General features: G+C 45.3%; 1 protein-coding gene across 1 annotated transcript; it reads left to right on the top strand.

Annotated features, from left to right (window-relative positions):
• Positions 1-1,701: 1,701 nt before the first annotated feature.
• LOC135244064 (glutamate receptor ionotropic, NMDA 2A-like) lies at positions 1,702-9,796 on the top strand. The gene is made up of 4 exons (XM_064316262.1): positions 1,702-2,170; positions 6,026-6,436; positions 6,521-6,598; positions 9,785-9,796. Exons 1-4 carry the CDS (start codon positions 2,153-2,155, stop codon positions 9,794-9,796), a joined length of 519 nt encoding a protein of 172 aa, XP_064172332.1. The 5' UTR covers positions 1,702-2,152.
• The last annotated feature ends 1,682 nt before the right edge of the window (positions 9,797-11,478 follow it).

Raw genomic sequence — 11,478 nt, 5'->3', positions numbered from 1 at the left:
TAACATTAACAGAAATAGGCTATATTAGCGTGAATTTCCAGGGTCCTAATGTTGTTTTTTCAGATTGATACATAAAATGCTGTACTGTCTACCGCGATCTGGACAGTCAGGTAGGCTAGGAGTCAGCTGCTGTCGGTAGCCTGGTAAAGTTAAATGAACCTTTCGTTTGATGTCGCTTATTGAAAGTATGTTCTGCCACCATGTGCAGTTTTTAAAAATGCATATTAGTTCTAACTTGTCGTGTACCCAAGTGTGCTTTTGTTTTGATCTGTTCCCTGGAGACTAGTGGGTCCCCAGTAGCAGTCTGATGACAGGGCTCAGGGCCTCCGCCTTCCGTTGTCTTTCTTATGACCATTTTGCCCAAAAGAGTGGTAGGATTCTGCCATGCATGTATTTTACCGTCTCTTTCTTTGCATGCGCAGCTTTGTGTAAAATACGTGGATGACCTGTCCATCCCATTTCGCACATTCTTGTTCCGTTGTCTCACCCCGTGCTTGGCGTATTTCATCAACACAGGATAAACCGGGGTTGGCGAAAAGCCTTATTTAAAGCTGACTGAATGTGTATTTCAGTGTTTTCAAAAGCGGACCCGAACTTTACACCCGAATACGTGGATTGGTGTTCGAATAAACGCTGCATTGCTTTTTTATGAATAGCCCACTACTGGAGCGTGGTGCTGAAAGGACAGCGACGCTAAGAGTACGAATCAGCAGAAGCGTTTCAGTTTGGATACAGGCTAACAATCTTTCATATTTTATAATTCGTTTTATTTTTCATTACATTTATTAACCTTGCTTGTTTATATGTCGCCGGCTTGCACATATGCACAGAAAAATGTGAAAGCTTTCGCCATAGGGTACCGAAGACATGCAAACAAGCAAACCCAATGCAAACGGTCTCAGGAAAATTGCCTAAGAATTCTTCCATAGGAATTAATTCATCAACCGTCTACATTGTTGGATACCCCATTCTTTCAGTTAACATTGACATCGGATGACAGCAATTTACAGAATATTGTTTTTACATATCTATATATAATTTATAGATTACAAATCAGATGAAAACGAACTAGGCTAAAAAATGAGGAACTAGGCTGAATTAGGCTAAACATACTTAACTTCACATAGATTAATCGTTTGTCGACAGATCAATGAATGTTAGGCTGTATATTGCCAAAATCTTGCTGCCGTCGTCAAAACCGAATCCTGGTGTTCAGTTTCGTTCCACTTTGCTTCCAGTCATTATCAGATGGATGATGCTTTCCAGTTGGATGAGCACTATCCGTTTCCTTTTGGGACTCGCGTTTTTATTTTACGGAGATGACTGCGCGCGTCTTTTATTGAACTGAACGGTAGAGTTGGAGCTGCAGATACGGCTTTGGTGGAGACATGTGGAATTTCAAATGAGAGCAGACTACGTCACTGAGAGGCAACCCTTGCATGAAGCAATCCAGGTTACTGCCATACAAAACTGAATTGCGTTGCAAGAAGCTCGACTTCAAAGTAATACCAACACACATAAGATCTCGTAATTTCATATACCTCAGTACAATCTTGAAAACGACAGTTTTGGGGAAATTATTTATCCCCTGGTGTTGAGAGGTGTTTTTGAAAATACAAGTGTACAGAGGCGACGTTTTGGTAGTGTCATTTTAATCATCCTGGAGAAAACGTTAAAATACAATGGTTGTCCTCAAGTTCACATGCCGGAGCTGAAGTTTTACTGCATTGCATTGCTCGCGGTCTCGTCTTCGCTCTGAAGCAGAGTGTAATTCTCCTGTTCACCTTAAGGACGTGTTCCTGCCCGAGCCCCTCAGTTCCCAAAGAGCTGCGAGGAATGCGGAGCGCAGCGCGAGCTCTATTGCTCCGTCCAGCAGTCCTACCGCAGAATTACATATTTCACACGTCTGGCGGATTCAATTAACATTCTGGCTGTCGAGTCCTCGCTACTGTTGGGAAACTCGATGATGCAGGGCCAAGGAATGATCGCGGAAATCCCAAGACAATGAAGACGGTTGGATTTATGTGATTCTGTGTTTTTGGGGGGCTAAGTTAGGGGCTTTTCCGGTGGAAATTATTATCCATATTTACAACAGGGCTGTTTAAGGGAAGACCCCCGTTACAATGTCTTCTCAGACTACAATCGTGGAGCAATGTGGAAGAGAGATGCTGTAAGTATATGCATTTATTTATCATTTAATTATAGTTTATGTTTCTTTGTTTTACCCCAAACGAGTGGCGACATTCCATTCCACGCGCATAGCTCGCCAAAGTGCGATCTTGCTGCAAAGAGAAAGAAATGCAGATCTTTTCCGTTATGTTATAATTATTCACACCGCGAGATTGTTACAATTTGTTTCGTGGTCGTTGTCGGTGGAATTTCAATTTGTTATTGAGAATACTCAAACATTTCTTCGTGAATTGCAGGCTGCAGTGATTTTTTTTTCCAACGTGGGAATACAGAACGAGGTTTATTGCTACACTCGCCCTGAAACTACTGCAGTCTTATAGACATTTTCTCAAGAGATCAAACAGAACTACTCATTCATGTCTTTTACATATACAGTATTGTATTTTTTAGTCATAGTCGTGGTGACAAGTCATATTTCCTCCGTCTTAAAAGCTGCGAGGGTTTGCGACTGCAGTGAATGATAACCGAATAGCGCTATTGTCATGTGTGTATTTGAATGGGCACGGCGTTGATAAATTGTGGATAAAGACCGAAATGACGGTTATACTTCGGCTTAATTCATTGCAGATTTTTTTTCATTCGTAGATCAACTTTGAATACTTTCATTCCTTGGTTAGTGGCTTGCAAGGGAGTATATGCGTTCGTAAATGTTCATTGAGTCATCTCAGACGTGGGAGTACTCAAAGGAAATCCTTACCAGTCTGTGCCTCCTTCCGATATTCAAATCTAGAACTACGTTTAGTGACATTGAATGTAGCCTGTGTCCTAGAAATACCATAGGACCTATTCATGCCAGCTATGAGAAGTATCAGGACGTAATTGACGCCATTGGGGGTCGCTATTGTATAATGATTGTTCCATGGAAGTTAATGAGAAATCAAAATGAATTTACGTCTAAATTCTTTCATGCTCGGAATGCAGTCACGTTGTAGCTACGCAGGTTTTGCATTTGATTGTGCTTAGTACAACAGGGGAGGAGTTTATCTTTCTTTCTGTTTTTACTGCAGCAACTGTGCGAACAAAATCAGCAACCAGTGTTCATTTTTGTTCATTATCAGACAGCACAGACATGTCTATTCATTTCCATTTATGTGTAATCAATACGAGAGATAAAACGTAATTTGTGCTGAATGACAAAATTGCTAAGCGTTTGGAGTGGGCCGGGGGCGGGGGGGCTCGTGTGTCATCTAAATCCGTGTATACAGGTGTTCACCGAACTCAGGTGTACAATGAACGGCCTATTACATAAGGAGACGCAGCAGGTTTAAATATCAACATTTGGTTTTGTACAGCATACATTCAAGTATTCAAATATAAATTGAACCTTAAATGTCGTGTTTGAAGAATCACAACTATTTTGGTAATGCCATAGCCAAGGTAGAAATGGCAAGAGAATACCTTAAAGCAACTGGGACGGAACGGAAAGGATTTTATGGAAAATAATGCACATAATACTATATTTAACGTGTAAATATTTTGTGATACTAAGACCAGGACAAATGACTTTCACTGACGTATCCCCAGCATATCCGTGATGTAAAAACAGAAATCAAGATGTCAGCTGTAATTCGCTGACGTGTTCAGAAATGCACGCGGAACATTTCCATTTTTAAAGGTGGATTTAAGAGGTTCGGCCAGCACCACGCGCATTCACACTGCGCCAACGCAGATGCGTCATTTATCTATCAACGACATAGTGTAGCGGGAAGATTTGTGTTCAGCGAAATCCTCGTATTGTCTCGCCACACTAAAAATTCCGAAGGAAAACGCGAGTCACTGCAGACTAAATTTCTATAGCAAGACTATACCGGCTCCGAAACGTATCTCACTCCACTGCGGAAAGGTTGATGAATTGATCCAGCGCACAAATAATTACATGACTACAGAAAAACTGATCCAACGATGGTCCAGCTGGAACAGGTCTAATAAAATGTGAAAATTGTGAGAACAAAATCACTTGCGCGGAGAGGGGCAGGTGAACGCTCATATGAAGTTTACATCGGGAATGCCTGATGTGTGCAAATACAGACATTCATCTCGCTGCTTTTTAATATGATTAGCCAATGTATGTCGCTGTTTCTTTGCCCCGACATGACGCGCCTTTTAATAGCTGACAAAGTTGCTGAATCAATAGTAAAGCCCCCTTCTCTTTATTGTGTGTATTTGCCGATAATAGGATACTCCTGCATTATTTTGCCATCAATATAATGAATCGTGAAAACATCATTAACGTTGGATGCACAATACGCAGACTTCTATAGGCTTCAGCTGCAGACGCACAACGGTATTCACAGTCCATGCTCGTTCGCACGCGCGCGCCGACGTGTGTAACGCTTTAAATTCATTCGTGTGCTGTACACGTACCTGCTGGCTTTGGTGCATGTCAACACGTATGTGTGGTTTAGGACTGTTAGCCTATATTCAGCCGTGTCTCTAGCCTTCAAATGGCAATTATTACAGACCAGTGAGTGATCCAGTGGGCAGCAGCAGATAAAACCTTACCAATGCATGCCGTAAAATTAGGGACTCCCTCAGTCGACCACTAACAGTATTTCACACAGCTCCTGGACATGTTCGTTAATGCAATCCATGATGCGCATATCAAGATGACCTCACCACGCCTACACCGTTTGTTGTGACGGTTATCATGGCAGTTCGTTTTCCTTCCCGACCGCCGCGTGCATGCATTACAGTCAGAAGCGGTAGAAAATCACGAGCCCGGAGTCGTCAGAGCAATTTTAAGCCCTATTAATTACATGCAAAACTCTCTCGTTCACCAGGGTTTCCATGCATTATGCACGATAAGGTGTGCCCTATTCAGAGGAAGTGCTAGGAAAGGTAAGCGCATTCAGGCTACGGCAGCACCATGGCCGCTTTCAGGAGGGATACGACCTGTTACCAGGAGCTTGCAGGTTTGAATCCAATATGGGGAAATACAAGTACAAATTCCTCCAGTACATAACCAGCAGTATAAATGGATGGATTATGTGGAGGCACAAGTAAATTCAAACCATGCCAGATTATATTATAGTCTACACATGTATGCGCATGCATGCACATAGAGACACACACACACATAAACAGTAGCTACTATCGTTCAGGGCATCTTGATGCAGCAGTTAAACTCTCTCGTTTGCAGTGACATAATGTCACTTTCTATGTACAGTGTGTCGGGGAGAGCGTAATCTATGTCCTTATCAGGGAATGTACGGCAGACCTGGGTCAAACGATTCAGTGAAAAACAGTACTTCAGTACTTCAGACAGACTACTGACCATTTTTAAAATAAATAATTTCATCACTATTCAGAACAGAAACTCCTCTCTCACATGAACATACTTTTTGGTAAATACCACCGTTTGGAACTTTAAATGAAAACTTTCAGGGATCTGCAGGAACGGTTTTCAAAAGTAAAATACTCTGCGTTAATTTAGCCTTAGCATGAGTTTACAAGAGTACAACAGGAAGTCCAATGTATTCTATCAGGGTTGACTTAACAATGAATATCTTACAGTGATAACAGTAAAGTATTCCAGATAGTATGTATTACAGGCAAGTATGGTGTGTGGTGGGGTGCATATATAGAATTTCTACACAGATCACCCAACATGGATGCATTTACCCTCATATTAAAGCTGAAAGCTTGCACTTAAACTTCATGTTCATTGTTTTATTTCACATCCAATGTCCTTGAATACAGAGCTGAAACATCAAAAACTGTGTCACTGTCCCGATACCTTTGCATTTAAGTATAAATTTATACTATGTTCCAATACAGGAAAGGTAGTAGCAGGCTACTGATACTCTGTTTCTCCGTCTCCACGGCTGTCCTGCAGGGGATGAACAGGGTCGCCATGGGGATTTTGCGGCTGGTGCTGCTGGCTCTCCCGGCCTTGCTGTGGCAGGCAAGCGTGTCTCTGGGCGCGGCGGAGAAGGTCCCCATACTGAACATTGCGGTCATCCTGGGACGGACCCGCTACATTTCGGACCGCGAGATCCGGGCCCTGTGGACCAAGGACGACCCCATCGACGTCAACCTGGTGACGCTAATGGCGAACGAGACCGACCCCAAGAGCATCATCACCCACGTGTGCGACATAATGTCCGGCACAAAGATACACGGCCTGGTCTTCGGGGACGGGACTGACCAGGAGGCCATCGCGCAGATTTTGGATTTTATTTCCTCCCAGACTCTCATACCCATCCTGGGGATCCACGGGGGCTCGTCCATGATCATGGAGGACAAGGTAAGCAGGGAACCGAAGTCGCGCTCCCCGCCCCGCGCACCACCTCGCCTCGCCCTCCTCCCCTCCCTCCCCGCCCTCCAACAGGTCTGGAGCAGGCCTGAGCCCAAGTGCCCTGGCCGAGCGGTTGCCACGGTAACCGCCATGTCCTTAAAGGGGGTGTCGGTAATAAAGCAGTTTAGCCGTCTGCAGGGGAACACAAATGCAGATTCGATGGGCTGCCCACCGACGCGGCAGACACTCCTGCCTGATTGAATGCCCTCCCGCCATCGAGCGAGGCCCTCTCTCTCAATCACACGCAGTCCACTCGCACGCATGCACACGCGACCCTGTGGTCCGGGCAAAACACCGCATGACGGGGAGCGAGCACAAATTAATCCCGTAAAGATTCTTGGCGATCTGAATCATTTGGAAGGGGGATTGGGGATAATCTCGTAGAGAAATCTACCATCTGGAAATGCATTGTCCATCTGACAGCTATGGCATGGGTGAAGTCCTTTGAGTGTTTCATTGAACATAATATAACAAAATTTGCGTTTGTGAGGATGGGGTTGAAGTGAAATCCATCTGCTTTCGGTTTAGGTTTTGCCTTTTGTTGTTGAAAATCACGCATTGAGAAGCTTGTTACTTGTTCACCTTCTTGTTGCAAGCTCCAGGTGAAAAGCACAAAGCTGGGAGGGAGAATTCCAGCCTAAATTTGAGGGTTGCAGCCACACTTTCGGCTGTTCCGCTGCTGCCAGAGACAGGATGCTTTAACAATGAGCTGCTGCCAGCTTTTTCTTTTTTTGTCATCTCCCTTTGACAATAGGATGGCTTAAGTATGAAAAATGATGGCGAGTTCCTTGTTTGCTGTGTTTGTGAGAAGACTAACAGCGGCTGAGAGATGAAAGGCTATGGTTGCTTATGGCAGACCGGAGGGCAGGGATGGTTCTGCATTTGTAATCGCACGCTTGCGTAAGTGTGTGTGCAAACACACGTGCACATGTTTGTGTAGCGTGCTCTGGGGTGATTTTGTAATTTGTGAACTTGTTCCTTTCTTACCTACGCTGAAAAATCATTCATGCCCTGCACTGGATAATATTCATCGTCATAATCAGAGAAATGCACATTCATTCCTGAGGACCCAGGTTAGTGCCGAAGGTCTCGCTGCAAGAAGTTGGCGAGTTTGAATCCTGACCGAGGCCCTACTGTCATGTTCTCCCATTGTTTCCTCCCACAGTCCAAAGTCATGCATGCAGGTTAATTGGAGAGTCAAAACTGTTCTTGGGGAATGAATGTGTGCGTGAGTGGTGTTATGGACCCTGCGATGGATTAGTGACCTCTCCAGGGTGTATTCCTGCCTTTCACCCAATGCATCCTGGGATAGGCTCTTGCTGCCCCATCCCCCCCCCCCCCCCGAACTCCCCCCCTCTCCCGCGACCTTGACCAGGAGTAAGCAGTTTAGAAAATGGATTGATGGGTGGAATTACAATTTCTTTTAAATCTATTTATCAGCTTGGGATGGAAAATAATTAGCACTTGTTATCGAAATATTAACCCTGCAAAAATGGATTAGTTGAACCCTCCAGCATGTGTGTCCCTTGCAAGGCTGGTTGAATAAGGCAAAACCTTATTCAAAAACCGAACCCTTTTCCTTTGCTCAGTAAGGCTCAAGGTGCCTTTTAATGGCGAATAAAAAGCTGGTGTTGTGGATTTCACAGGGCGTTTATTGCCAAAGGAACCCAAGTTTTAAGAACAGGAGAGCCGAAGAGTGGTGAAGTAATTACCCTTTTCCCCCTCCTCTGGTCTGTAAACCCCTCGCTCCAGACTGCCCCGCGAGCGCCAGCGAAGGTCAGGGGAAAGCCGAGCGGCCGGCGGCCGGCGTGTGATTTCCCACCCCGCCCCTTTAAGCGCTTTCCCCGCCAGCCCGGCGGCGTGCGGGCGGCCTCCGCCATGGAGCCCCAACCCCAGAGTTTCTTAGGCTCCCGACCCCAGAGTTTCTTAGGCTCCCGACCCCAGAGTTTCTTAGGCTCCCGACCCCAGAGTTTCTTAGGCTCCCGACCCCAGAGTTTCTTAGGCTCCCGACCCCAGAGTTTCTTAGGCTCCCGACCCCAGAGTTTCTTAGGCTCCCGACCCCAGAGTTTCTTAGGCTCCCGACCCCAGAGTTTATTAGGTTCCCGACCCCAGAGTTTCTTAGGCTCCCGACCCCAGAGTTTCTTAGGCTCCCGACCCCAGAGTTCTTAGGCTCCCGACCCCAGAGTTTCTTAGGCTCCCGACCCCAGAGTTTCTTAGGCTCCCGACCCCAGAGTTTCTTAGGCTCCGACCCCAGCTGGTTTCTTAGGGCGTTTTTGCCCGGAACCCAAGTTTTTGAGGGGCCCGACCAGAATTTCTTAGGCTACCCCGCCCAGATGCTCTTGAGGCTCCCGACCCCAGCAGTTTGCTTAGCCCCACCCCAGAGTTTCTTAGGCTCCCGACCCCAGAGTTTCTTAGGCTCCCGACCCCAGAGTTTCTTAGGCTCCCGACCCCAGAGTTTCCCATACGAGCCTGAAGACGTGCGCCTGTCTTCTTTGGTCTTACCCTGTGTGCGGCGTCGTACCCCTTGTGATTGTCAACGAACGCGGCGGCCAGGACATGGCGTTTCGTGCTCCGTGTTAAAGGGTCACGTGTCCTTCTCATGTCTGATAATTAAATGATTTTATTGGATTTTTTTCCTTTATTGTTTTTGTCATTATTACAAATCTTGCATCTCTTCCTCTTTGTCTTTCATTAATTTGAAGCCACCCTCTCGTGAAATTAGATATCTTTAGATGTCTTCATAATTAGATAGGCTTTTCAGACTCAACATGATTTTCCCAGTGCCGCAGAGCCATTCATGGTTTTTTTCGACCTCCACAGCTTCACACGAACTGAACTGTCATACTGCATTCATAACATATTCATAAGAACTACACAAGAGTGACACAACAGCCGCATGAAGTATTAACTGCATGTTACTGCATGCTGAGAACTCATCTGACAGCATTCACCGGAAATAAACTGCAGTTTCAGCTGCGATCATTATTAACACTATGCTCTGTGAAGCATGCAATTACACACAATGAATAGTTAATACGTTACGTTATTCTTATGCGGCGCTTATGAATATGTTATGTGTCCACTGTGAAGATGCAGTCAGTGTAGGGTAACCCGTTTTCTTTCATGTACATGACCGCTGCCGAACGTGGTTTACAGAGGATGTGGACCTTTCTGGGTCACTCTCTGCAGAGACGGTGTGAATGGGTGCAGTGAAAGGCAATGGCGGTTACAGACACACTGTGATACTGCGACCTCCAAAGCGTGCGCTGTGAGCGATAAGCTCCTCCCCTCCCGCAGTCCCGCGGCTGAGCTGAGCCGCGCAGTGCGCTCGTCCCCCGGGATGAGAGCCTACGTGCAGCTGGCGCAGGCAGACCCGGGGGGGGGGGGGTTCTGATTAGCCAAAGGGGATCACTGGCAGCACAAAGAGACGGGGACTACCCAGCCGATCAAACCCCTCCCTCCCTGAGCGCCGCTGCCGCCGGCTTTGTGCCGCGGCGTACAGGGGGCTGCCGGGCCCCGGTCGGCGGCGGCGCAGTTCATACTCCGTAATGGCGGCTGCTCCTGGGCGCTCCCGCTGCGTCAGCGCATGCATGCGACATGCACACTGCGTCAGCGCATGCATCATGCGACATGTACAGCAGCTCCACGGTACATGCATGCTCTGTGACAGGGTGAGCCAAATCGATGACGCTCAGCAGTATGTTAGCCTATGGCCAGCAGCGTACACGATAGATTAGGGAAAAATGTGTCTGTCTTGCAAAAGCAGATGCCAAATTATCTAGGGGTCGGTCACGGATTTGGAATCAAAAAGCCCTGGGCTGCGTTCAAGGAGTCCTGAGCAACTGTCAAATCAACTGTGAATTTCAAAAAGGTTAAATGACACGTTCTCCCCCTTCTCTTTCTGTCTCTCTCTCAAAAAAATCTAAATCAAAATGGATCAACGTACATTATTTCAGCATATACAGTCTGTCTAACTGGTGCTTGAAATGAAAACTGAATGTTTATGGAGTAAGTCAATGTATATTGGACATGAAACGGCAATTTAAGTGTTTAGTTGACAAAACACAGGGTTCAGCAAGCCTGGATAAATGCCTGGAACGTTTTAAAGATTAGAGTCCTTTTTAAGGATTCGTAGTTTGTTTAATGATTACAGAAGTGAGTCGTCTTTCAAGAGATTCTACTCTGATGATATGGGAGTTATCTGCCCCTTGCAATGCTAATTTGCACATTTTGGTATCTGTTAGATTTTATTTTACATTTTCAAAACAATTTTATGGGATCTCCCGACTAAAGCGATCAGAATAAACAAATCTCTCTTTCAATTTTGGGCCCGTTTACAATTCTGCTCCTTGTAAAAATTAATTTTTCCTTCCAGTGGCTGCCTCATTGCACTCAAACTGGATTGTCACCACATTGTCTGTGGGGTGCAGTCACAGTTCAAACAAAAGTGACTCACTATGTTTCAACATCTGTGCTTTCCCCTTCATAAAACTGAAGCTTCTGGGACTCGTATTAAATGCTTTGTATGCTTAACAGTCACATCTTGTCTCGTAGTTTCTGTCAGTATCTATGAATAACCTTTTAAAAACATTCTGTCAATTTTTTTTTTTCCCACATTAACATTGACATTTGTTTTTTGTTAAAACATATTTACAGAGCTCTAAAAAGGATAATTATGGGGCCTCCAAAGACACTGGAACTTCCCCAGTGTTCATAGGAAGCAAGTGGGGTGGTTAACAAATCCACAGGAAATCACTGGTGAATGGAATTAAAAGCAGCTTTTTTTTCAACGTTAGTAAAGTACTGTACGCTTATGAATCAATACCCTTATGAAATATTTTGTACAATATATTAGTGTATATTTAAATGTACAAAGTCTTATATTTCAATAATCTTGTGTCAGGTTAACTGTGGAAGCCCAGATGACAACACATAATCGGCCATATTGTAGTTCAGGAAGGGATTCGGGCAAGCATACCCCACACATCACA

Source organism: Anguilla rostrata, chromosome 17 (assembly GCF_018555375.3).
Source record: "Anguilla rostrata isolate EN2019 chromosome 17, ASM1855537v3, whole genome shotgun sequence".
NCBI lineage: Eukaryota > Metazoa > Chordata > Actinopteri > Anguilliformes > Anguillidae > Anguilla > Anguilla rostrata.
Note: the sequence above shows the minus strand (reverse complement) of the source record. Positions and strands in the feature narration are given on the sequence as shown.